Here is a 27,879-nt window from a genome sequence, read left to right as displayed (position 1 = left end):
ATACAACGTGCTCTGGGCAAGTATTTCACCTGTAAACATGGTGTATTTCAGAGCAACCAGCAGTTCTATTGCAAATGCAGAATCTTCCTTTCTATTATTTCTCATTCTGTCATTCCTCTGTAGTTTCTTAAATTGCATAGTTAACTATTTTCTTCCTCTTTAGAGAAAGGGTACCATAGCAACAAGGCAGTGAACCTCCTTCACGGGGCTGAATGGCATACAGCAGGTTTTGAAAGAAATCACTCTGCTTAGAAAAGCCTGTTGAGTTGCATTTGACAGGAGAAAACAAGATTCAGACAAATCTCCTACTTTAGTCCAACTCTCTGAATTTGAAGGGAGGGTAGGTGATCTTAAAGGGAAGTTCCTTGAGCTGTCACAGATTTGACAGTGAGGAAGAGAGGCTCTTCCATAGATGTTTGCCACACTAGAAGAGTTTCCCCCCCACTCCAGAAACACAGCTGCACTAAGCACTTAATATTCTGCTTTTTAAGAAGATAGCAGGTCAGCCATAAACTGCCAAGATGAACTCTCTGAGTATGCAGTCAGCTGGCTGGGGAAGGGATGTGTGATGTGCTTACAGCAAGGCTGGGCTGGTGTCTGTGCCCAGCACAGCAACCAGCCTGACAAAAGAGGGGCACCAGGCTGTGCTAGCAGGTTTGTCTAACACACAGAAGACCAAACACTGCTGTTCTCTACTACAGCCTGTTCATTGCATCGATGCAGAGGTGCCCAAGTCACATGAAGATGGCAGAACAAATTGAAAAGTAAAATTGTGAAGAGATCTGTGTCCTCCTGGAATTCAGGAAAGAGTATGTGTAAAAAGTGAATCGAGAGTCAGAAAACAACAAGAATAAATCTTCATCTTACCCACACTTAAAATCAAGGCTGTGTCCTCTGTAGACACTCTTGGTTTCTGGGTGTTTGTGAAGGTTTTAGGAGGTCTGCCAGTGCATCACCACTGCTTATACAGTGGGAAGCTTTATCTCCCTCCCTGCCCTGCCTATTTCTGGTAGCTACCCCCACTCCTTCCTTTGACTGAAAGTCCTGTAGCACCCTCTGTGCTGGACAGAAGTGGCTGGCTCAGTGGCTGGGATCTGTACAGTATGATGCAAATCTTCCTGACCCCCAGCTCCCTGTACTCTGAACTCCCCAGCACAGTACTTCAGTTGTACAGCTTTTTACTGAAATCAGTTTTCAGTAAAAAGCTGTACAACTTCCACCTTCTCTCCTGCCCTGATGGAGCACTCCCAAAACCATGTCCTAACTTAGGGCACAGTCTCAGCACTGTATCCTGCAACACATCCCGGGGCTCTGGGGCAGTCAGTGAGGTGAGGGAGCAAACTGCACAAAGCAAGGGCTGGGGTGCTCCTTCCTGGACACACTGTACAGTGGAAGAAGGCTTAAAACTCTGTTGTGGTTTGTGTTGCAGGGAATTAATAGACACCAATAGTGCTTAACGATTTCCTTACCCTTCAAATGAAACTATTAATTAAGGGCCTGATTTTAGTCAGCCACTGGTGTTTACGAGTTCTAATTGCTTTTCTTGGCATCTGGGTGGAAAGCTGTTTTCTACAGGCTCGCATTCCTCCTGAGCAGCAATTACTTTATTTGTCAGTAGCATGGCCACAGCATTAGCACTCTCATTAGGGTCATATCCTCTCCCTCTGGGTTTCCCTGTTGCTTTTGGACATTTTGCTCTCCATTCCCTCCTAACTTTTGGTTCCCTACATTCAAAGATTACTTTTTCTGAGAAACAATCTCAGAAATTGCTGCTGACTGCAAAGCTTCATCCCTGGTTCATCCCTGGCCTTTCCTGGGAATCTGCGTTCCATTCTAAATAAACGGTCACATGGACCTCTCTCCACTGTATCCCTGTAAATCCCTGTGTAAAACACAGAACGGTCTCCTGACTTACAGATGAAATGCTGCCTCAGGTCTGTTTACCCCTTACTGAGTGCCACACCACCTTGGGGAGTTAGTCTAACTTAGTTACCCTTCCTTTGGACCTGGGATGGCACCTGGTGGCCTAGAAAAATAGCCCTCAGCCATCTCCCTAATAGTGTATTATTCTGCAAAGAGGAATTACTTCCCTATCCCCAGCAACAAGGACCTTCTGCCCAGAGCTGCAGCTTTATCTGCTGAATTGGTGATTTACTATTTCTTCCATGAGCATCTCAGTGACAAGACTCAGGCAGCCAATTTGGATCCCTTTGTGAGATTCAATTAAAGTGATGTCAGTGTCCTTTAACAGCTGACTGTACACACAGGCAGGCAAGGAGAAGGGGGAGAAAGGGACAGACCCTGCAGTGCTAATAAACTGTAGCAGCAGGGGTGGCTTACGGCAGCCCGGCTGCAGCTGCTAAAGACATCTGTGCAGGTTTTGCTGGCTTTCCCTCTGGTGTGGGAATACCTGGCTCGAGATGTGCACAGAGAAGGTCACTGAGTAGGTGTTTACAACCCTAAAGCACCCCCTAGGAGTTTTGAAGAAGTAACAGTTCAAATCAGGTTATGTTTTTGCACTCAGACCTCGGCAGATAATCACGGTGCTGCTTTCATGCCTAGCATCCCCACCTGGCCCCTCTTCCTCTCCAACCTCAGCCCATGGCCTCTCAGACCAAAAAGAGATAAAGGGCCTTCAGATTGGTTTTCTGCTTTCCCAACGCTCTCCTCTCCCTGAAGAGGCATTAATGGGTACTCAATGGCAGTAGGAACTGCTCAGGGGTTTTACTAATGAACAGCCTAAGAGCATCTAAGTCCCCACACTGAAGGTGAAGCGGAATGGCAGAGTCCTCTTGGGGAGATGTAGAGGGGAGCCAAGCCTCGATGTTATTTGTTTTTTTTGAAACCACTCACACCTCCTCTGCTGAGCTCTCCAAGCTTCCCCTGCACTAGTGCCACTTGGCAGGGTCCTTAATTTCTCCAGAGTCCATAACCTTCCTCCTGTGCCCACATCTACTGAGGGTGGAGGCTGTGCACCTGGACCCAAACATCTCAGCAGCTCTGGAGCCCCAACAGCCATTGTTTGGGAAAGCTGCTTCCAGCAGCAACCTCACCACTTGTTTTTCTACAAAACAGTAAGCAGAAGGGAGAAAGGATTGGGCACAAGGGGCTTCTCTGCACAGCAGCAGGCCAGGCTTCCCACCCACACAGGGCTCCAGGTAACAAATAAAACTTGGGCCCCAGGCAGAATGAGATATTTCACCCACCAGTTTCCCATCCTCTGCCCCCTCTGCAGGTCCCAAGGTGAGGGGAAATAGGGAAAAAATGCGCCAGCCTGCAGGCACAGACCTTGCTCTCCTAATTGCCAGCCAGGCTCTCACACAGCCCCTTGGCAAGATCTGGGTGCTGCCTTTCATTTTGCTCCTGCCAAATCCACAGAAATAGTAATTTCCTGACCTGCCAGGGTCAAACTGACCAAGAAATGCAAATTACTGTAGACTGGCCAGCCCTGTGGACTTCTTAGTAAGGCTGATGGCTGGAAAGCAGCTTTCTCCAGCACTGGGAGATGCTCTGGAACAATCTGTCCCTGGACATGGTTGTAAAACCAGCCCTGTTTACCAAAATCTGTGATGCTGCCTGAGGAGATCCCGTTCCAAGCGATTCTGCAGCCAAGAGACACAGTCACCAAAGGGCCCGTGTAAAACTGGAACAAACCCTGCTTGGCCACAAGCAGCTGCACAGCAGAGCTGCTCTCCGCAGCCCTTATCAGAGCCAGCAGATCAGCACCAACATCACCTTCAAACCTGAGCCCTCTCTGGGGAAGCAGCCAATGGGGGATTTAAGGGGTAGGAGGCAGGATGAGGAGAGATTAACTCAGACTTTGCTGCCCAAAGCCAGACAGGCTGCACTGCTCAGTCATGCTGTCGAGATGACATTTGTCTGTCCTATGTTACAGGAGACCCTGTTTAGCTGCCAGTTGCTCCTTTTTCCTTACAAAGAGGGATTTTACAAGCATTAAGTACTAACCAGTCAGGGGTGAACCAGTGACCTACCTACGCTGCTGCAGGTATCAGCACAGATAATCTTACCCTGACTTCAGGACCAGCCCCCAAAAAATAGGGCAGCAGCAATGAAAATTATCCATCACGGTCAGAGACAACAGAGCACGTGCTGGCTCTGCGCTGGGGCAGTGCCAGCGCCTTGGGATGGGAGTCCCACAGGCAGGGACAGTGCCAGCACTGCAGTAACCCACAGGATGTGTGTGCAGCCCCGCAGCTCGGGCCAAGGCTGCCTGCTGGTCGCCACAGAGGTGCTGGTGCCCCTCACCTTCCCGAGCTGGCCATTTGAACCGCTCTCCCCAGGCGGCTGGCGGGCACAGCAAGGCCGTTTCCATGCGGATGGGCTGCTTCTCCCCGTTGCTGTGGCGACGGCACTGGGCGCCAGCAGGTCGGAGGCGGGAGGGCGAGGATCGTATCTCCGCGGAGCTCACCAAGGGCACTGGGTACATCTAATCCGGCACTGCTCCATTTTAGGCCTCCGAGGAGCACCGAGGAGCTATCAAATGACCAGCTCAGCGGCAGCAAGCAGGCACTCACAGGGATGCAGGGCTGCGCACCGCGATTAAAAACACCCTAAAATCACATCCAACAGCAGCCAGATGGCCCTGGCAGGGCTTCCCTGCCACCTGCCTGGTTCTCACCCCTCCAAGCCCCTTGAGCAACTGGTCCCACACATCCCAGCTCCAGCAGCCCCAGGGCTCCAGCCCAGGGCTGATGTCAGCACTGCCAGCGCACCCTCACCTGCCCCATACAAGGTGACCAGTCAGGCAGTGTGCTCAGCCACCCAACTCCCTCTACCCTTCTGCCTCCATACCTGATGCTGTTGGAACACACCTGAATAGAGGAAGGACACTGGCAGAGGGAAGGATGAACTTGTGCAGGAGCTTTCAGAGGCACAATTCACTGCCAAAAACAGGGGCTTAGGGAGTCCTCTGGGCAAAGCCAGGGCTGCTTTGGACTACATTTGGCATTTTGCAAAGCTGCTGGGTAGAAGGGAAGAAGACAGCCATGGAAAGTAGAAATAATATGTTCCTGCCTTTAAAAAGATGGAACTCAAACTAGTTTTGTCATCCACAGAAGGATGGAGGAGTTGTCCAATTCATACCTGGACAAAGCAGAATGCAGCAAATGCTGGGGAATTCGTAGTGTTATCTAAGGGTCCTGGGCATCCATGAGCCATCCCATCACATTCCTCCATAACTGTCCTCAACTCATTAGTTAAGTGAGGACCCACATGTCACCCAGATGCTACAGCACAGCCCCAAGTAGCAGGAACCAAGGGCAATGTGTCACTTTACAGTTCTCCTCACATACACCAGACCACAGCAGTTGGCCATGAATTACCAGTTTCCACATTGCTAGTTTAAAACTGTAGTATTTTTATGTCAAAACATCATTAAAAAAAAAAAAAAGGTTCCATTCAGTGTTTTTCCCACATTAGTATTTTTGTAAGAATTTATTTCCTTAAAGACTAAGTACAGACCTTCCACAAGAGAAAAAAAATCACATCGGACCATGGTCAGCAAAAATCTCAAGCAGGGGCTGGGGCTGCCTGAGTCAGCACGTGACTGGAACTGCACTACATAGCTCAGCCCACAGCCTATGACCTTGGCACAAGACTCATTTCCTTGCACCTTTTACTCCCTCACCTAGGGTTAGGGTTCTGCCTAAGGTTAGGGCTCCAAAAACCACAAAGCCCAGAGCTCCAGGCACACTGCAGCTCTGAAAGGCATGCCGAGGAGAAAACAGTACTGCCACAACATGGCTTCCTCCACAGCTTTTTCCTCTGAGCCAGCCTTAGCCCAAAGTGTCTTTTACTGCCTAGGTTTCACTGCCTTTCTGTTCCCCTCGGACCACCTTTTGCAGTGTAGTGTGCTTGGAGCTCTAGGCTTTGTGGTTTTTGGAACCCTAACCCTAAGCAGAACCCTGACCCAGGGTGAGGCAGTAAAAGTTGCATGGGAGTGAGGTTGGTGCCAAAGAGAAAGGTGGGGAGAAAGGAAAACAATTAAAAATAATAAGCCATTTCACCATTCCCTGCTCCGCAGGATTATTTTACCAGAAAAGCTTCTATAACCTTGTAATAATTCAAGGAAGCACAAGATTCAGGCACATCAAGGACACAGACTCTGAAACTTGCATAGCAAGTTTGAAGTAAACCCAAAAACCCCTGTTCAATTGTCCATAGGACATCCATTTGCTCTGCAGCATGTACCTATCTGATAAAGGCTCCCAGAAGGACAACAGCTGTGAGAGGGCCACATATCTCATTGCTGTGCCTTCACCATCTCTCTGCTCACAGCCCTGGGAGATCCTTGCAGGAACAGCTGGCAGAAAAGCAGCAAGACAGATCCTAAAGAAGAAAAACAAAGGGATTTCTTAAAGCATCAGAAATCTGATTCTTCTAGCTGGGTCAAAATGACCAAGGGAAGAGCTTAATAGATGCAGCACCTAAGCAAAAGGAAGGTCCTTTCTGTACACACAGGCAGCTAAATCAGGGCCAGCCATGAGCACTGGAAGGTTAATTGATAGGAGTCTTTAGTAGGGACACATCTTAAACCTATCCATACATTTGATTCTAATGGGATTTCTGTGCCTTGCTGTCTAATGCCTTTTATACAAGAAATGATGCAGCTGTCCTACTTTCACTACTTTTATTTTCTTAAAGCAAAGGCAGCACAAAAAGTAACAAAAGATGGGATTTCGCTGCCAGTCAAACAGTTTCCAGCTCAAGCATCTCCTCCTCACTTAGTGCCTATCTGAAAAGCCACGGGCTCAAGAGCTTTCTGGTGTGCTCAAGGTCTGCACAGGAAAGCATTAGAGATATGGAGGAAAGGTTCAAAGGAAAATCACTTTCATGCTCAAGATGCAGATGGTTAGAGGAACTAACACAAACAGGGATGCTGCAGAGTTCTCAGCCAGACTGTTCTGCAAAGAGGCAGGGAGCAGCACATCGAAAACCTGAGTGCCTCAGCACAATCTAAAAGCAGTGGACAGGCTGTTTTGCCAGGCAAGGTGTGTTCAGCTTTGTGCTGGTTTTGGCTGGGGCAGCTACAGAGAATGGAGCCCTGCTTCCCTAGAGATGGCTAAACACCTGCCAGACCATGTGAAGTGGGAATTAATTCCGTGTTTTGCTTTGCTTGCATGTGGCTTTTGCTTTACCCATTAATCAGTGTTTATCTCAACCCACCAGTCTTCTCACTTTTCTCACCAGTGAGGGAGTGAGCAAGTGGCTCTGTGGGGCTGAGCTGCCAGCTGGGGTTAAACCACAACAAGCTTTCATCCCTTGATCATGCAAAAAAAGACCAAAAGATTAGATAAATGCTGAAAATGGAACAAAGGAAGAGTCCCTGAGTACAAGCTGGGCTAGTAATAATATGCAAAGGGAAAAATGTAACCAAGAATTCCTCTCCCAGCATTAGCTCATGTAGACAAGAATTTGAGAAATCTGCAGGAACTACAGAAATGCCTCAGGTGGGAACATTCTTAAGGACACTTGTACTCCAAGTGCCAGGAAGAGGCAGCAAGCTCCCATGGGATATGTCTACACAGTCCAAGGCTTTGCCATATCTTCTTAGCAAAGGAATTCCCATCTATATAATTCAGATTTTTGGAAGACAAAGACAATAAATCAGACTTTTAAAGCAAATTCTGTTTATTCTGTTTTTGTCTTGTGTTGCTAACAAATCTTTGCCCTAACCTAGGAAAAATATCAGATAGAAAATATCTCCCCTTTTCTCCCACCCTCCCCACCACACACACTTTTTGTTTCTTAAATAAAAGCATCAAAATTTCAAGCATGAGAGACTTTTCTTTCCATACATTTCTGTAACAAAATTAACTCTGTTGTTGATATAAAATGCAGCAGCCAAGACCACAGGATCTGCTATGCTACTCCAAGGCAATTAGTACCCAGTATGATCAGTTTGTCTGCAAACATAATAAGAAAATACTTAGCACTTATCCAGCACTTTTTATCCATGAATCTCAAAGTGTTTTACAAAAGCTGAAAATATGTTTTTGGCCTCATTTACGGAGAAGAAAACACCAGCTGGAGAAGGAAGAGATTTGCCCCCAGCCTCAGAATTTAATAGCAGAGCTAAGAACAGATCTCTTTCTCAGCCCCAAGTCCAACAATCTATGCCACACTCTCTGCTTCACACAGGGAAGCCTGGATTTGGCAAAAGCCCCTACTACAGAAATGCTGAAGTTTTTATTTTTGCCACTGAAAAAAGAGCCTCAATTGAGATCTGACAGCTAATTTCGTAAGCACTGACTTCCTGAGGCTGTGACACCAAGGAGTAAACAGAGTCTCAGATGGAGCAGCTGGAAGCTTGGGGGGAAAAAAAAGTCTCATACTGAAGTGCGAACAGCTGTGAGAGTGGTGCAGAGGGAGGTAAATCCATGATCTACAGTGTGCAAACGATTCTCCACTTGGAGCTTTAATTGAATGTTTGAGGAACAGATCACAGGATAAAACCCTAAAACCTTGACAAATAGTGTTATTAGATGAGAGGAACCTACAGCTAAAGCACTGACACCTCCTCTGTTAGCATCTCCTGACCCGCCGGCACTCCTGACAGACCTGAAACACCAACAGTGCAAACACCAGGAAAAGAGCAGTGAAATGCAATGTCTTGCCTAGAAATAATGTTTAGCAAGGCCAGGAGAGAAGTACAGTGAGGCAGAGAGCGAAGGCTGATTCAAGGACCTCAGGGCACCCTTAACTTTGAGGTCCACCACTCATACCATGAGCAGGCACCCCCACCCACACAGCTCTTCTCCAGTGCATCACCAGCAAAATGAATGCATGACTCCAACACTCCTCTTCACAGGCATGTGGCCACAACACATCACCCACAGCTCATTTTGGTCCAATTTAGACACCCACAGGGGCCTTTAACGGAGAGGGTCTCCTGTGTATTAGCACCAATTTTCTATTGCCCCCACTATACCTCCTAAAGGAATGGGACAAGAACAGGCTCCAGCTTCTGATGGAGCACATTGTGATGCTGGGATGGCTGTGCTGCCTGGCAGCAGTCATAAACCAGCCCTCATGTAAAAACCCCCAAATGCTGGCCTACAACCAAAAACTCTGTTTTTAAGAGAGAAGGGTAGGCCAGCATCCTCATCAGCCCACAGTGGCAGGTAATTACACACAGGAGCTTAATTTATCAGCAGCATGGTCCAGCCAACACTGCCACACTGGCCAGCTGTGCTCTAAAGCCTGGAAAAAGCATCTGGGTTCTCACAGAGAACAGTGTATCAAACAGACAGAGGTAAGCAACCTAAGTCAACAAGTTCATCTCCAGACTGCCCACCCACAGCAGTGAACATGAATTCAGGTCTCCACCCTTCTTCCTGGGCAAATCCTACTCTGGTACTCCAACACACAGGAGGGGGCCAGCAGCTGGGTATCCCTCTTCTCAGCAGCAGAACCTGCAGATGGCCATGAGGATTAACCCCCATGCTGCAGAAGAGCCCTTCTGACTTGACCAAGGAGGTGCTGTTGCTCCCCACACCCTTCCTAGACACCCATCTTCCTCCTGCACCCACCTCCTTGTGCATTACAGACACAACCAGCTGTCCTGGCCTGCTGGTGTAACACCACCTCTTACTTAGGAGCTTTCACTAAGGCACAAAGATTAAGTGACTTGCATAAGGGTCAGGAACACACCTCATGTCTCTCAACTGTAGTGATTTCTCACACCTTTTTTTTCCTGATCTCTTGCATATTAAAATGACATGAGTAGATTGTATGGATGAGAGCAGGATCTCATTTCCCTAGCAATTCTGAAGATACAAACAGGGGTAGCTGGATCCAAGCCCTCCCCATGGCTCCCATCCCTTCCCTCTATGACAGGTCATTTGTCCAACACGGTAGGAGAGCACCAGTGCAGAAGAGAGTGCTCCACAAGTGTGATGCAAAGCTCCATCTCTGCCATCCTAAGACCCACAACTGGATAGCAAACAACCATGCCTCTGAGAAAACAGAAAATGAACCTCAGCTATGCTTTGTTCATCAACAGGAGCAGGGAAGGACAGCGGGGGGATATCCACAGTACAAACAGGGTCAGAAGAAGCCCCCAACCTCCAAAACTGGGTGGATCAGCTTTCCACAGCTGAGGCTGAGGGCCCTGCGAGATGCCGCTGGCAGGAGCTCCAGGTGAGGCTTCTTTCCACGAGCGATGGTTTGGTTTCCCAGGTGTGAGTGCCTGGCTTTGGTGCACCTGTGGCAGAGGCCCAGTGCCAAGGAGAGCAGCCCCAAGTCCCTCTAGGTGCAGCTGTGCCTCATGTGGAAGTTCACCACGTACTCGGCGTTGGTGCGCTGCACCGAGATGGCGAAGGGCTCGAAGGGGTGGAAGGTGAAGGCCACCAGGCGCCGCACCGTGTGATTGATGGGGCGCCCCAGGAGGCCCGCCTGGATCTCAAACTTCAGCAGGCCAGAGTCACGAGCATAAAATCTGAAAGGAAGAGAAAGTCAATTATGGCTGTTCCCCGCTATTGACTTTGCCATCTGGGCTCTTCACACGCAGAGACAAGTGCCTTATTCGAGCGCTGGTGCTCCCTGAGGAGCAGAAAGTCCTTAGCTGGGTGCCTGGCTCTTGGCTTCGCAGGGAAGTCCCTCTCAGGGCAGTTGTTTTCCACTGCCTAGAAAAACATCGCTTTTATTTTATTATTAGGGATGAGAGAACTCTGCCTGTCACTTTGATGGACAAAGCTGACTTCACAAGAGGGAGTCAGTTTGATTCAGGCCCCACCTGTGCTGGCTCTCCGTCCTCTATTAAAGCAAGCCACTCCCTTGATCCCAAGGCAGATATACTGTACAGAACTGAGATCCCTTCCCTTAGCAATGGCCTTCACTGAGAGTGTCAGGTCACCCTTTCCTCCTTGTGGTACTGCCAGTGAAGGCTTTACACTGCTGTCCTTTGTGCCTGTTGAGTCAAGGAAGTCACTGAAATCCTGCTCAAGGGTGCCATGTTGTAGTGTACAGCTCAAGCAACACTTTGCAATTCCTTTTAGATTGTCACCAATAAAGCATTAATGAGATAGGCTGTGCAGAAGGTACCTGATGAATTGGATTCAACAACCACAGCAAGGACAGAGGTCAAGGAAAACCTTATAATCTTCTGCTGTCACCTACACACCTGCCTGTGGGTCAAGCTCATATGCATCTCCAAATAGGTGAGCTCTGGAACACAGCTCCAGCACAGAGGGAACATTTTCAGGGGGATGAGACAAACAGCGCTGAAGAGACAGGTGAGTCCAGGGAAGCTCTTTGTTTCTTGAACCTCCTCTGCACATTCTGTGTAACTGACATAAGCCCAGGTTACACCACTGTCCTCTGCTGCTGTCAGAACACAAAACTCTCTGTGAGGACCCCACCCTCCCCAAGACTTTGGAGAAGGCTTCTGGTACATAGTGGTGGAGGTTTCTGGATGTGATACCTTCACCAAGTAGCTGGGCTCTAACTCAAGTCCTCCCCCTGAAGCTGTCTCTGTTTGTTAGACCATTTTCATTAGACCTCTTCCAACTTCAGGCACAGAATTGCCATTATGCCTCCCAGCTGTTTTCTTTCCCACCAACACTTAGTGCATGCGGGTATTTTGCATTTTCCTCCGATTTTAACTCCAAGAATGCTTTTAATGTCTGAGCACATCTCCCCCCCGCCAGCAATACGATGCACTCAGCTCTCAGCCTGGAAGAACGGATGATGACAGATACCAGCGATGCTGTTTCAGGAGCAGACATACTCCACATTTTAACAACACAGCCTATTGAGAACCTCATGTTCTTCCTGGAGGGCCACTCTCCTCTCCCTTCCTCTGAATCAAAGTGCCAGCCAGCCCTGCCTGAAAATTGCACACAAGAACCCAGCAAGAGAGTCACAATCTTGGTATTTGGCTTTTCAAAAAGCCCTTTCCCTCCTACACAAGGCTGGGTATGCAGAGGGTCATTCTTTAAATAAAGCACAGTCCCCCATCTGTTCCTCTCTCCCCCAATTCACAACAATTTACTACTCAAGATGAAGCTCCCTGTAATCTTAAAAGATGTGCTCAGTTTGGTATTTTTAAATGTATTTTTAAAAGTGCTCTGCAATCAGAGGCCATTTCCATGGGCTCTCATTCTGGGGATAAATTAGGCACTGCAATATAAAATTGTATGTCAACAGAAACAGCAAGACCAGCCTTTTCAAACCGTTGGAAAATGGAAGATTTATCTGCAGACCAATTCTTTGGTTAAATGGCTCCTTATTAGCCATCTAGACGGATTTTAGAGACCCCCTGCTATAGGTAGAGCTGTGTTAGAGCCTCTTCCCTCAAGTGCCATCATTTCACCCATTGAATATCTCTTCAGGCCTCCTGGAAAGAGACTGGAAGGCGGTGGTGATGGGGAACCTAAAGTCCTTCCCACCTGACAGCAAACAACCACTGGTCTCTTAAGTAGGCAGAATTGAACCCTCTGGGATGCAAAAAAGCACTAAGGGTTAAAAGAATGCAGTGCGCAGAAATATTGAATTGATGTGGAAAAGGTCTGGAAGCCTTCCTAGCTCACACATCATGCCAGGAAACTGCACACAGATTATAACAACCCTAGCTACTGAAGGGTTTTCCATTCCAGACAATTACAGGACTTACATTACAAATCCTGTGGTCCCTCATTTCCAAGCCCTCTAACCCCAACAGGCAGCTGGCATTATTTTATTAATCCCTTTGTTTTGCATGTGAGAACCACAGCAGCACTATTTCAGCTACTGAATGGTTAAGGTTAGTGCCTCATCTTCTGCTTACTTTCCAAAAACCAGGAGCCCCACTGCTCCGAGGCTCTATTCAAGTCCTAATTGACTCTGCACAGCTTTGAGCTTTAAAAGCTCTGGCTCTGAAACGCTGGTTTGCTCAGGGGAGGGAGGGAAGGTGGCACTTGGCTTTGTTTACTACAAAGACTCCACCGCAGCACATGACTGCGGTTCTGCTGCCTTTTGTCCGCGGGAGCCCGGCGCAGGTTGGCGCTGGCAGACAACTGCCACCCTGCAAGTTTTCCCAACATCAAGCATGACAAGGGGGAAAAGGGCAGGCTTTCTTTGCAGATAACATGGAAGCTGGAGATCAAACCAAATCATACAGGCAGAAGAATCAATTAAATATACATAATTTGGGAATTGAGAGCGCAGGAATAATCAGAAGTTCCCCGCCACCTGAGTCAGGGCCAGGGGAGATATGAAACCACTTTTTGAGAATGCATTGATGAAAATAAAGTTGGGAAGCGGTCCAGAATGATCTCCCTAGGCTGCCTGAGCCCCCAACATGTGTGCAGTCACTAAACAAAGCACTCAGGCACTGAAGGCTCTCTTTGTTTTCAGAGCATAGGTTTGCTTTTGCAGTACCAGGAGCAGAAAGACTATTCTGCCTGGGTAACTCAGGCTCTTTGAGCCTGTCAAGCTGGAGACGTTGGATTTTTAACCACTACCTCTTGCAGCCATGGCTGCAGCCAACAAAAAGAAATAAATAGTCCTGATATTTCTTTAAGAAGCATTGCAAACCTCCTTATTCTCAAGCTCAGACTTAGTCCCTCTGCCAGCATTGCAGACTCAGACAGAAGAGGCACAGAACGGCCCTGGCATCTGGCTAAAATTCCTACTACAGACAGAAATTTCCTACAGATCACAGAGAGAAGGGAGTATGACAAGGAGTACAGCTCCCATGGTGAGAACAGTAAACAAGGGAAGTCTGAAAACAGCTCAATCAATACCACAAGCTTTCTGAGTAACACCTAGCCCAGATACTATTTTATTCACAGGACAAACCAGACAATCTTGCCAACTAAACCCACATGCTCAGAGAGGATCCTTCCAGCATAGGAAAGCAGACATCAGAGCACTCTGCAACCCAAACACAGCGGCAGCACTGCAAGAAGAGGAGGAGGAACAAGACCATTCATATGGAAAAGGCTGAGACTTCACCACCCAAACCTTCCCCAGAGCAGAGCAGCTCAGCGAGGAAACATGAAGAGCCCTCCCACACATCCACATTACTGTAAAGGAGAGAGGCCAAGTTTTGTGAGATAAATCCCCTGGTGAAAGGATTCCCTAAGAGAAAGGCTTCCATCTACTCCCTATTCTGCACACTTGATACCCCATGGCAGAGGTGATTTACAGTGACTCCTTGCACTCTGTCCTCACATACAGCTCCCCATACCTTATGGGGTGATCACCACAGGTCTTGGGCCGCTCCATGACTGACACCCACTTGTCATCGTAGCTGAAGAGGGACAGGTCGAGGTAGGGGCTGCCGCTGTAGGACTGGGCGCTGATGGGGAGCTGCCCCAGCAGCCGCCGCACGGCCTCCGTGTGCCCTCCGTACTTGGCGTTCACAATCGTGTCTTTGAACCTGCAGCAAAGCAAGAGACACCTTCTGTTCACAAAGGCCACAGCTGAACAGCACATCTTAAATAAACTAAGCAGGAAAACTGACAGGGAGAGAAAACAGCTGCAGTGTAAGAAGCAAAGCAGCTCGTTTCCAAAGATGTATCACAGTGATGCAAACATCAACCAGTTCTGCTAACCTTTTCATCCTCCCTTATCATTACAGTCTCACTCAGAATGTCCAGAGTGACAGAAGGAGAAGAATGTGCCTACCCACAATGTCTGAACCCAGCTGCTCTGCAGTACAGGAAATGAACAGGATCAGAAACAGGGAGAGATGGATTAGCAGCTTATCGGTCAATCCAAGTTTTACCACAAAGCCTGGAAACAGCATGAGCAAAAGCCAGGGGGCTTTCACAGCAACAGTGCTCTTAATGTTGATTTGACAATCCTCCTCTCTCCACCCATTGTTTTAAATGCATAAAGGGAGAAAACTTAGATGAAGAAGAACCTTGATGAGGAGCATAAAGCTCTCCAAAAACTACAGTGAGCTGAAAGTTCTTCCTGGTGGAGAGATTACTACGGGCTGGATTTCTCTTTCCAAGAAAAATTTAAAACTTTACATGTGCAAGAACAGTCAGATCAGCTGCAGGGACAATAAGGAGGGTAAACACTCAGCCAGAAGCCAGCTCACTGTGGACTACGCTCTATGGTACTTTGCTATAGAAGTTACAACACTCCTGTTACAGGTCCTTGTAGCAAGGGGAGGAAAAGACTCTCCTATCTACTTTAACAAAAGGCAGAAGTTGTTCTTCGTGCATCTTCAGTGAGTCCTCTCATTCTCTCTCCCATTAAGCATTATGGATTTCCTGACAGGTTGCTCTAGAAAGTTACAGACATAGTCAATTTCGTCAGACTTATGTGACATCAGCCTAAAGTCAACAGTAGCTTGATGCCCATAAGTGGATGGCAAGTACTTTGGATGATGAGAAACAAGTCACTGGAAGAACAAAACATCCTGAGTCACAACAAAATTTTCCTAGAGAAATAACACACTCTGCCTCATTAAAACCACATCTGACTGTTAAAGCATATTCTAGAAACCCAAGTTATTCTGGTATTTTGTTCAGCTTTCACAACAGATCTAAGCAGATGAGTTTCCCTTCTCCTAGTACAGTGATGATAACCACAAGCTGATGACTGATGTTGAGAAAATGCTGTAGAACAGAGTTTGGTACATGCTAAATTCAGAGAATGTCACTTGGCAAAATACACACAACTGGATCATGCCAGCATCTTGACAAATCCTATCTTCAGGGACCAAAGTTACTGGGCAGTAACACTTTAATAACCTCCAAAAGAGTTCTGCTCAAGGAGAGACAGAAACATCTTTCTCACAAAATTCCTTTCCTTTCTTCTAAGCAGCAGTCTGCAACTTCTTTGTTCCTTCCTCTAACAAGGTAAATGCTGTGGAATATAAAATCAGATGCATCAGGCTGCAAGATGAACTATGTATAGTCCTGACCCTTGCACCACCTGGCAAAGGGGGCCAAAGGAACTGGTTTTCTCAGGTTGGTATTTGATACTGGCCTTCAGCGGACGGGGCTGAGCGTGTGTCTATACGGAATAAAGCATGCTCCGAATGGCTCACCGGCGCTGGATCTGCCTCGCAAAGTTGTTGCTGGAAGCTGAGCAGGGAAACTGGACAGCCTCACTGTGCAGGGTGGCATTCCTGAAGAGATCACAGAAGTTCTCAAACAGCTCCAGCAGCTCATCAGACGTGTTCTCAAACACAGCAATGACCTCCGTGGTCACCATGTTGTACACGACGAAGAACGAGGGCTGGGGAGAGAGGCAGAGGTTACCCAGGAGAGCACAGGCGGGGAAGCTGTCCCTTCCTTCTCCCTACATCACACCACAGACCCTATCCAAATTTCTCCACAGCACAGGAGAATCCTACATCCTCACACTAATCTGTTCTCCTATTGGAATGCTTCAACACGTACCCAATTACCCACCTCTCAGCTGTGATTATTTAAGAAAACTTAACGGGCTTCCAATTTTTCAACTCAAGCTGGATGCAACTGTACTCTGTTCTCTTCTTCTCTGTCCTCCACCAAACCCAAAACACTTACTCAAGTGCCAAACTTAATTTTCATTCCTGCTGAAAAAATTACTTCAAATCCAATGCTAGCTGACCTTAAATTATTTTTACTTCTGCACAGATATATTATTTTCTTCCCCTTCTTAATATCTGCATCACACAGAAATGAGCCTTTTTATTAACTGGGCACTACATCACTGCCCACAAAAAGCTGTGCCCTCCAGGTATCCTGTCAACACAGAAATGAAAATCTGAAAGACATTGATGACTTCTTAATGCTGACATTCTCATGCAAGATGGCCCTTGTACCATGCTGTGGACTGGCAATGGCAATGAATCCTGGCATGAACGAGCGAGAAATTGGGAAAAAAGGTGACATTGTGTCAGCACAGCTACATCAAAGGGAGATGACATTCCCATCCCATTGTGAAAGAGCATATTTAATTCTTCATCATTAAAAGTAACTTTCATTAGAGACAGAAGTGCTGGCACCCCAAAGAACCTGTCCCCTTCTTCAAAGGGAACTAATTCCTGTGGCATCTGATTGAATCTTCTGTCAATAGAGGCAATTCCTAAATGCTTCACCTCCTGCTCCCAAACAATGCTCAGGAATGATGGCAGGAACTCTGCCCACCCTACTCACCTGCAAATATCACAAGGTTTGTTTGTTTTACAGCCCCAAAATAAACTATGATAATACAATCCAGCCCCCAAAATGTCCAAACGAAACACACAAGATGAGGTTACTCACTAGAATACTGCCTGAGGAAAGGGAAGCCCTTCTGAAATAAAGGGTTGGAGCAGAGAGAAAATAACAGAAGACAGCAGAAGAAAAAACTATTTAAATCACTGAAGACTGCAGGAAGTATCCTCCAACTTTAAATTAAAAAAAATTTCTTTGTCAGGTTAGCATAGAGATACATCTACAGGATGTCACTGAGCAGGAAAACTCTCACTGCTTTTGCAACACCTGTAACACCACCAAAACATCATGACAGCATGGGAGGCAGCAGCTAAGTGCCACAAAAACCACACAGCAATGCTGTCAAGCCTATCAACACAAGCCTACAACAGCAACAAACCCCCAAGCTACCTATGCAGAGCACACTCTTAAAGATCTCAAAGGATACAGTGCAGACCCAGACAAAAACCACATAACTCACAACCATGAACAGCAACTCCTCAACCTTCTTGGTAAAGAAGCCAGAGGGGAGAAAGGATCCTGAAACTGGATGAAACCTCACGTTCCTTGTCTGACAGACTGAAGAAAAATGGGAGCTGTAGTTATTTTGTGAGCCAAGTTTTATTCAGGAAGCCCTAACACAATGCCTACCTTCAGACACGTCTGTGGAGACTGCTCCACATCTGGAATTATCTCTGGAAGAACTGAGAAATGAGGCACTTTCTTCCCCCAGCACAAAACCCAGCGGCTGAGGCACACTGCAAACAAACTACAAACTACGTCTTAAAGTAACCCTGGGGTGAAAAGAGTGGAGAGCTCCCTGCAGCAAACCTGGCACTGAACCCTACTAACCACAGCAGAGTGCAGAGCTGAGCCAGCCACAAACATTTATATCAGGGCCAGGAGCTCATTCCAGACACCAGCAATGAGCAGAACCCTGCAGGCCACTTCCACAGAGCCTTCGTATTTCTGAGACAAGACATTCAGCTTTACACCAATGGGCAACATGGATTAGATAAAGCCTCACCTATTTCTTCCCAAAGCAACTCCCCCAAACAAACACCACAGAAGAGGAAAATAAAACAAAACAAAACAGAGACATCTTCTAGGAAGAACTTGACAAAATCAACACACGAAGAGCTACTGTTTATTTCTTCTAGGACCTAAGTCCTGGCAAAGATGCGGGGAAGAGAAGTGCATGAGAGAAAATAAACCTCTGGGGAACAATCAGACCTACATGCTGCATTGGAGATTTATCACAAATTCTTGCTAAATACTTTCGAAAGAATAAAACCAAGCTGATTAGGGAATAAAAATTAGCTAAAAAAAAATCTTAGTTTCACAGGGCTCAAAACGTGACCAACTGCTCTAAAAGTAGTAAAAAGAGATGATCAACATGCAGGGTTGTGAAACATCTGGAGGGACCCAGCACTGACTGAGCTACATTTGCTCTAATTCCATTTCTTTAGTAATAAATTGAAAAGAGAAGCAATTGGCCCATTAGCCTGATCTAAAAGCTGCTACTCCAATTTGGAGAGATCATAAATACTACCTCTTACTGGAGCTTGAAAGACTAAGTACGTAGGCAGAACAGAAATGGTAATTGTACCAGGGAAAATGAAGACTATTATATTTGAAAAACATGCTTGAAGATACATGAGAAAAGGAAGAGACTATCTCTACAATTTAAATGGACTATATAAAATATCAGCTAAAATTAAATTCATTTGGGAATTTCGGGAGGGAAAGAGGATTGAACAGCATCTGTGAACATGGGGAACAATCCTTGGAGAAAGGAACTTGCTAACACATCAGATCTTTCTCATTTTGCAGGTGAGAAGGAAGGAAGTAGTGAAATTAAGAAAACAGAAGATACAGAAGTTATTCAATATCGGAGGCACTAAAAAAGACTCAGGTACTAGGGATCCTATATAACCTTTACAGGCTCATTAAGGAACAGCCCACAGCATTGTAATGCTTGAGTACTTGTCCCAAAACAATGAGCAGCCTGAAGAGGGAGGCAGTATCTGAGCCACCCGGTCTAGCAGACCCCTAGCAGGGCACTTGGAATTAGATGATGTTTGAGGCCCCTTCCAACCCAAACCATTGTGTGATTCTATACCTGGGAAGGATCTGTCACCCGCAGCGTGACCACGTCCTCGCTCGTGTATTTGATAAACAGATGGTTCTCATCCAAGAGCTGCATCTTCCACATGCGGAGCTGCCTCAGCTGGTCAAAGTACTGGAAGAACCTTCTCTTTGCTATAGCACTTCCATCCTGCTCGGCCCTTCTCCACAGGTACACCAGCAGCCTGTGCTTCAGGGAGTTTATGAAGGGCTCCTTGTAAGGGTTGGCCATTCCCGTCTGCGTGTCCCGCTGCACCTCGGGGTACACGGCAGACAGGGTCAGCAGATCATCCTCGTAGCAGAAGCGGCCGATGGTCCTCACATCGATGAACGTCCCCTCAGGCGTCACCTGGAAGACGTGAATGGTCTGCTGCTGCACAGAGAGGATGGCCAGGATGTTCTTGTACAGGTACAGCCCCTGGTTGTGAGACAGGATGACTTTGTCACACTTGAAGGCGCGCGTGTCGCACAGCCTGCCCGTGTGCAGGTCTATGATGTGCAGGGAGTAGTCCTCCAGCGGGGAGCGCGGGTTGGGGGTCACGGACTCGCTGTTACGGTACACCTCAAAGAAGGGTGGGTGCGGCTCCTCGGGCAGGTAGGCGGCCGAGCCCACGATCACGTAGCGGCAGTCGTCCGTGAACAGGCTGCACTCCCGGTTCAGGTGCTCCCCGTTGGAGGCCACGTTGGTGATGTGCAGCAGCACGAAGAAGCGCTCGAAGAGCCGCCCCCGGATGTTGACAGACCTCTGGTCATTGCCGTTGGCCAGGATCTCCCCCTCGTAGCCCTGCAGGAGGTCCTCGGCCGCCTGGCAGCCCTGATACTCGTAGATCTCCAGCGAGGTCTGGTCCGAGGAGAAGGCGATGAAGTAGCGGCCGTCGGGGGAGAACTTGCGCAGGAAGCAGGGCGGCTTCTCCACGTTGACCACGGTGAAGTTGGGGAAGACATTCTGGTGGAAGACGCGCACTTGGTGCCAGTGGGTGCCCGCCTTGCCCGAGCTGATCCGGCGGCGCTCCAGGCGGTGGATGACGTTCTGGTTCTGGATGCGCCGGGGCCTGATGGTGGGGGCCTCATGGTCCATGGTCAGAGCTCTACTTCATCTTCATCCTGCGGGGACAGCACACGTGCCCTGGGACTGGGGTGGAATTCAGGGTACGGGGAACCTACTCACATGGACCCACAGCACCCAACAGAGGGGCTTGGCTAAAAGGGACAGAGGGAGGGGGGGAATAGCACGGGAGGACACCGGGAGCAGGGAGAGGGACTGGGAGAAGGATCTCAGTGCGAGGCACCAGGGCAGTCCAGAGATGCCTCCAGGGCAGTGCTGCCTGCTGAACAGAGACACAGCGGGGAACTAGGAGGGGAAGGAGGGAGACAGGAAAGGGCACATGCACAGCTGGACACCAAGGGAATAAAGAGAGCTTCCATACATCGGGAAGGGAGCCCAGGGAGCCAGGGATAAATGCAAACATGACAAGCAGCAGGCACAGGGTACAGCTTGGAAAGAACGGAGGGAGCTGGGGGCGAGGGGGCACAGGAGGGATCACCCGCGATGTATCCGGGCCCACCTGCCGAGAGGGAAGCTCCGGTCCCCCGGGCTGAGGAGAGACTGAGCTCCAGGGAAGCCCGGGGGCAGCTGAGGGCCCGCCCAACAAAGGTATTGGGGATCTCCCTCAGGCCCGAAGGGTAAAGGGACACAGAGGACCGGGGTCCGCGGTGGTCTCCGCGCCGGTGTAAGACCGGGAGAGGTCTCGGCCGCTCTCACCGCTGGGGCCGCGCCGGGTCCCGTTCATGCCATGGCCGCCGCCATCTTTCCGCCACGGCACAGCGGCGGGAGGGCGTCACCGCACTTCCGCTTCCGGCCTCCGCAGCAGCGAGATGGGGCTGGCCGGGCCAGAGTGCCGCGAGCGGCCTGGCGCGCCCCCTGGCGGCAGGGAGGACCCTTGCACGGGGCATCGCACGCGCCCATCCTGAACCGCAGCACCCCAAAACCCATCCTTCATCCATCCTGCACCCCAGCACCCCAAAACCCATCCTGCATCCATCCTGCACCCCAGCACCCCAAAACCCATCCTTCATCCATCCTGCACCCCAGCACCCCAAAACCCATCCTTCATCCATCCTGCACCCCAGCACCCCAAAACCCATCCTCCAACCATCCTGCATCCCAGCACCCCAAAACCCATCCTTCATCCATCCTGAGCCCCAGCACTCACCCTGACCCCCCCCTGCACCCCAAAAACCATCCTGCATGCATCCTGCACCCCAGCACCCACCCTTCCCCCCCTGCATCCCAATGCCCATCCTACATCCACACTGCACCCATCCTGCACTCCAGCACCCCTCCTGGATCCTCAGCATCCATCTTGTATCCCAGAACCCATCCTGCATCCATTCTCAACCTCAGCATACACTCTGCACCCAACCTGCATCCTGGAACCCATCCTGAACCCCAGCACCCATCATGCAGCCCCTGCCCTTCCAGCACTGCCTTCACCCACCCTGCACCCTCTGCTGCCCTCCTGTACCCCCCTAGACCCATCCTGCACCCTCCTCCACCCCAGCCACCTCATCCCAGCACGCTCTGCAAATGCCATCCACCATCCCCAAGTCCCCTACGTTACCTTTCACCCCCTCCCTGCCCCTGAACCCCCTGAACCCCTCCATGCCTGGAGCATCCCGGGCTCCTCCATCCCCAGGAAGGGTCTGGCACGGCCCCACTACTCCCTGCACCTCCTGTACCCCAACTCTCAGCAGGGGGACACCGCATGGGACACCACCACACCTCCCTCCAGCAGTTTGGGGTACACCCCAACACCGACAGCAGAGACTGGGGTCACCCCCGGGCACCTCTCGGGCCTTCCCAAGGGTTTGAAAGCCTTTTGCCAGCTTTGACTTTTAGCAGCGCCCCTCCGCCCCGTGCATTAGCGCCGAGGGCAGCTCTGAGGGGCTCTTCTCCTTCAAAGGCAGGGAAGCAGGAATGTCAGGCGGCCCTTGAGATCCATTTGCCGGCCTCTCGCCGGGGCTGAGCCCACGCAGGGCTCTCGGAGCCACTCCAGCGTCAGGCGTGGGAGCGGGAACGGGGAGCGGGGCAGGGCGCTCGGAGCGGGGTGCTGGGGAGCCGGGGGATCCCATCCCTGCATCCCGGGGCTGTGCTCCATCTGCTGTGGAACGCTCGGAGCGGGGTGCTGGGGAGCCTGCAGATCCCATCCCTGCATCCCGGGGCTGTGCTCCCTCTGCTGTGGGACACTCGGAGCGGGGCGCTGGGGAGCCCGCGGATCCCATCCCTGCATCCCGGGGCTGTGCTCCCTCTGCTGTGGGACACTCGGAGCGGGGCGCTGGGGAGCCCGCGGATCCCATCCCTGCATCCCGGGGCTGCGCTCCCTCTGCTGTGGGACACTCGGAGCGGGGTGCTGGGGAGCCCGCGGATCCCATCCCTGCATCCCGGGGCTGTGCTCCCTCGCAGGGCTGTGACAGCAGCACCCAGACGGTGTCACCTGCATGGAGAGGGGATGCCCGTGCTGCGGCAAAGCTCACACCGCTGGATCCCCGTGTGTTTATGGGATGCTTTAGGGTCTCAGCAGCGCTGGGACAGAGCCAGACCCCACTGCCCCAAGGGATAAGAGCTGAGTGGCTCCAGCTGCCTTCCTGTGGGGTGTCAGCCTGCCTGGCACCCCTGAGCAGCGGGGACCTTGGGGGTGACCCCAGTGCCACCCCAGCTGCCTGCCCCGCTCCCACCTCCCAGTGGTTTAGTGCCCAGCAGCATCAGCCCGACCCTGCCCGCTGTCCCCCTGCCTGCCGGTGGCACAGGGCGCGATGGCAAGGCTAAAACGAATGGCCCCGGCGTCCCTCTTTGTCTCTCTGCCTCCTGCCTAATTAATTGAGATCCACCTTAATAGGATCAAGCTAAACACCGGAGAACATCCAAGCACACAGCAGCTGGCAGGAAAACGAGCGGCCCCACGGAAAGGCAGCTCCTCGCTGGACAAAAGAGCCGCTAATGCAGCAGCAATTGGTGCTCCCAGAGCTGAGAACTTCATCCCACAGCCTGCTCACAGCTCAGCCCCCTCCCGCTGCTGGGGAGGGGTCGGAAGACCCTCGCTGGGGAGGTCTGGGGAGGTTCCAGCCAGTGGTAGGGATTGGAATCCCGTGCAATAAATCTCAGTGCAGGCACAAGGCTGGGGACGAAGTTAGTCCTGGTTTATCTCGGCCTGGGGCTAGGCAGGAGATGTGGGGTCACAGTGCCAGACCCCCAGCCAGGGGGTTGCTGAGGGCTCAGGACTCCTGGGGCATTTCCCACCTCCCACAGCGTTTTGTGGGACCCTTTGGGGTCCAGCAATGGAGGTCACAAGGCTGTGCCCATCCTCCTGTGCTGGCCCACAGGTGGGGTGTCCCTCTGCCCATCCCCAGCCAGAGGAACGGGGCAAGCCCCAGCCTAACACCCCGATCTTTGATCCTGGGGCTGGTGTGGATGCTCCTGGGGCATTGAGGGTCCCTGGCTACTGGGGGCTGGCCCAGGGGGCTGCAGGGCTCCTCCAGCCTTGCAGGGCCACTCTGGGTCCTTGGCTCTGGATGTCACTACGCTGCTTTGGTGGAAGTCCCTTCAGCAGTGTGCCAAGGAAAGAGATGCTCCGTGCCTTCGGCATCGCCAGCCCCACCAGTGCCATGCCAGTGCCACATCCACCTCCAGATGATTTCTCCAGAGCCAGCAGATGGGTTAAACATTAAAAAAAAAAAAAGAAAGAAAGAAAGATAATAATATAATGCAGCTCATTTGGGCTGCTTTGGATGTTTTTTTCCTGTTCCTGAAGCAAGGACCCTTCTGCTGTTGTTGCTTTGGCTGTTTTTCAAGAGCTTCCCATCCCTGGATCCCGTGGCTGTTTTCCCAGGACTGGAGAGGGCGTGTGAGGAGAAAGGTGCTGGGGAGGCCACAGGGGTGGGCTGCTCCCTTCCTGGCTGCCCCCAGCCAGACACAAAATCCCTGGGGGAAAACTTGGACCATCTCCTCACAGGGATGCTTGTGGAGGAAGAAAACCCTCCAGGTCCTGAGCCAAGCCACCTCTTGGTGGCTGTCAACTTCTTCATCAAGCTGAGGGCAACTGAAAAGAAAATTACCCCTATTTTTTTTATTTTTCTTAATATGTGAAATAAGAGGGTGAGGTTTGCACAGGATCCTGGTGTAGGGAAGGAATGTTGCAGCCCTGAGGTGCTCCCTGTAGCCCAGGGTATGCAGGGATAAGTCAGGCTATTCTGTGGGAACTGGCTGCCTCCATGGGGTCCTTCTTAGGGTGAAGGATCCTAAGGATCATTACATAAACCACCTGAGGGAAAACCCTTGTTGGTGTGAGAAAAGACCAAAGGAAACAGAGAGAGTCCTTGGGTGTATCTCGTCTCTCCAATAAAACAAGGGTGTAATTAAATATTTGATTCTTCCCCACGCCTGAGGAGTGACTTTATTCACATTTGCAGCGTTTGGGGCCGGCATTGGAGGGAGATTCATGCTCACATTCACACATTTTCATAGAGGGTGAACACGTCCTATCCAGCACAGCCAGGACTTGGGCCCCCCTCTCCCCACACTGGGCAGGTCTCACTGGGATCAGGCTCCATCAAAGCCAAGCTTGCAGGATGCAGCACTGGTGGACCTTCACAGCTCTAAGGAAATCTTTATTTGTCACCAAAACATCCCTTGCTTTGGTTTTAACTGGTGTCAGAGGCTCATTTTGGAGTGGAACTGGAGGGCTGTTCATGGAATCACCACCGCTGGGATGTGGTTGGCATCCAGTCTGGGACCTGTGGGTTCAGGGCTGGGCCCCCTTTTCTTGCTCCACAACACCAGTTGTCTCTGCTTGAAGGCAAAATCTGCTTTAAACACCCTCCAAAATTTCCCTGGCTTATGCAAAACAGCCCCTTGTAGGGGCAGAGCCCAGGCAGGACCAGAGGGGCAGGAGATGGAGCTCACAGGGCTGCCCGGTCCTCTCGGGGTGCCCAGGGGATGGCTGGGGGTGGCTGTCACTGCTGGGGATCGGGGATCCCAGGGGACACGGGGACAAGCCGTGACAGCACCTCCTGGGCAGGGGCACACAGCACTACCCCTGCTGCAGTGTCCGGGCTGGGGGGACCCCCAAGGGCTGCACACCCCGTGGTGAGAGCTGGAGCTGCCCCCCTGCTTCACCCACAGCCAGGTCCCTGCGCGGGTGACAGCGCTGTCCCCACCCATACACCAGCCACGGGAGAACCATCCTGTCCCCGCCGTGCCACCGTGGGGCGACAACCCTGTCCCCTACAACACACCCGTCACAGGGTGACCGCTCTGCCCACCCCCGTGCCATCCTTGGGGGTGACAGCCCCGCGTCCCCCGTGCCACCCGTGGCGTGACAGCCCCGTCCCCCCGTCGTGCCGCCCGTGGGGGGCAGCCCGGCAGCCTCCTCCCGGCTGATGCGCAGTGACATTTGCAATCTGTTGCCATGGGCGCTCAGGGACTTTTGCTGTGGAGGGGGATCGCGTTTCTCCCCCCTCCTCCTCCTCCTCCCCTTCCCTCCCTCCCGATGACGTCATGGATGACCACGGTGGTGACAGGGCCACCTGTGGGCTGATGAGGGGTTTAAAGAGACAGTCTGCAGCTGCAACAGGAGCCCTGGCTATTGTCTCCGCACCTGAGAGCGGGGAAACCTGCAGCCCCCAAACCATCCATCCATCTATCCATCCACCCACCCACCCGCCGCATCCTATCCCATCCCGTCTGTGTCACCTCATCCCTGCATCCCCTGCCTCCACCACTGCAGCTCTCCCGGGACCGGGGCGTCCCGAGCTGGGTCCCGTGTCCCTTCCCTGTAGCGGCTCCTCCAAGGTAAGGCTGCGCTCCGTGTCCCCCCGTCCCGCTGGGGACCCCGGTGCGCTGCAGCCCCAAATGCCGCTGGCAGTGTCCAGGGCTGCAGCCTCAAGGGACCCCTGGGAATCCAAAGCGTGGATGGGTGCCCCCAGCTTGGACAGAACGACAGAACCGCCCCTGGGACAGCAAACCCCCGGAGGTGGCAGGTCCCTCCCTGCGTGAAGGGGCAGGGATGCTCCTGCCTGGGAGGTGTGGGGGTCTGCAGTGTCTTCATCCCTTGCCAGCCAGCATTCCCAGACCACCTCAGAAGATGCCCAGCACTGGGTATCTGCCTGCTTCTATGCCAGCTCCCTGGAATAAAGCTTGTCCCTGCTGTGGTCCTCATCAAGGGGACCCTGAGAGCTGGTGCCATGCCGTGCACCCAAAACAACCATGGCCAAGCCCTGAAGGGCCCTGGTGATGCCAGGAGCCATGGTGCATGCTGAGGGAGCAGGCAAGAGAAGGAGAGGAGCTGCCCTCCTCACCGGGTGGGGGAAAAAGGACCAACTCTGCCCTGTCCTAAGGGCTTTGTCCCACTGTCCTTCCAGTTCCAATGAGGCAAGCATCAGGTAAGTGCCTCTGTTCGGTGTCACTTGGATGTTCAGGCAGTGAACAAGGCAGAAAAAGGGTCTGGGACGTATGAGAGGCTTGGAGAAGAGCAGGGTGGAGATGTGCATGCAGGGATTGGTGTGTGTATTCCCAGTGACAGGAAGACTGTGTCCCTTCCCACCGGACATACTCCACTGGTGACCCTGCAAGTCACCAAACTCCTCGGTAGCTCCCACCAAGCAGTCCTGGAAGGTCTTTCTGAGCCCACAGCTGCCTGCAGATCCAGATCCACTGGAGCCTGCATGGACCCCCAGCAGCCACAGAGTCCCTGGTCCCACAGGGGTGGCTGTCATGGGAGCAAAACAACTGGGACAAAGCCCACAGCACGCTGCCTCTGCAGCCTTCCTGGGCACATGGGGCAGGTGGGGAAGTGCTCCAGTGACTCTGTGGTCCATCCCTGAGGACCTGAGCAAATCCAGTGATGCAGCTGCCCCTGGGATCCTGCTGGAGCCAGGCTATCCACATCCTGCTCCTGCTGGGAGCTGAAGGAATAAGCAGCAGCATGTTTCTGCCATCCATCCTTCAAAAGATGCAGAGGGCTCAGGCTGGGCCTGGTTTTTGAGTGGAAGAAGCAAAATATGAATTGTCTGACAGGTGGAAATTTCTGCCTGGGAGGTCTTGGCGTTTGCCCACCTGGCAGCAGCAGAAGTGCAGGGACACAGCCTGGACCTCTTGGCACACGGCCTGGGAGATTTGGGGGGAACACCCACAGCCCCCTGTGATGCTCTGTCACTTCTGGCCCCCCTGCTGCTATTGGTGCAGCCAGAGAACTGGGGAGCTGTGGCTGTGCTCAGCACCCCAGCGTGGCACAGGGCAGCCCCGGGTGCACCCACCTGCCTTTGGAGAGCTTTGGGGAAGCTGAGGCTGCTGCTCTGTGGGCAGCTCCCTGGAAGATGCTCTGAGCAGGGTCTGTAGCCGAGAGCTGTTGGGGGGCTGGCTGCCAAGGTCAGGCTCACCCCCTTGCTGCAGGTTGTGTGGGCAGGCGCTGCTGGAGCAGCAGCCACGGAAAGCAGGAGCTAATTTAATATTAGATGGGCACGGTGAGGGCTGCCTGTTGTTCCAGTGTATCTAAAAGGTGCAAGCAGAACTGAACAGGCGCGGGGTGGGGGGTCTGGTTCGTGCAGATAACAC

The 27,879-nt window shown here is 51.4% G+C and overlaps 1 protein-coding gene across 2 annotated transcripts; it reads right to left on the bottom strand.

The window, feature by feature from the left end:
• Positions 1-7,632: 7,632 nt before the first annotated feature.
• On the bottom strand, positions 7,633-21,129 carry DET1 (DET1 partner of COP1 E3 ubiquitin ligase). 2 transcript variants are annotated; one of them, XM_059858546.1, is made up of 5 exons: positions 21,034-21,129; positions 19,267-20,375; positions 16,010-16,200; positions 14,192-14,383; positions 7,633-10,459 (listed from the first exon to the last, which is right to left on the bottom strand). In XM_059858546.1, the coding sequence occupies exons 2-5, from the start codon at positions 20,347-20,349 to the stop codon at positions 10,270-10,272; spliced, it is 1,656 nt and encodes a 551-aa protein (XP_059714529.1). In that variant the 5' UTR covers positions 20,350-20,375; positions 21,034-21,129; the 3' UTR covers positions 7,633-10,269. The 2 variants fall into 2 exon arrangements, with proteins under 2 accessions (XP_059714529.1, XP_059714528.1); XM_059858545.1 differs by having other exon boundaries at positions 20,837-21,116.
• Positions 21,130-27,879: the final 6,750 nt, after the last annotated feature.

The sequence above is a fragment of the Haemorhous mexicanus genome, chromosome 13 (genome assembly GCF_027477595.1).
Source record: "Haemorhous mexicanus isolate bHaeMex1 chromosome 13, bHaeMex1.pri, whole genome shotgun sequence".
Lineage (NCBI taxonomy): Eukaryota > Metazoa > Chordata > Aves > Passeriformes > Fringillidae > Haemorhous > Haemorhous mexicanus.
The sequence above is the reverse complement of the archived record's forward strand: the minus strand, read 5'-3'. Positions and strand labels throughout refer to the sequence as shown.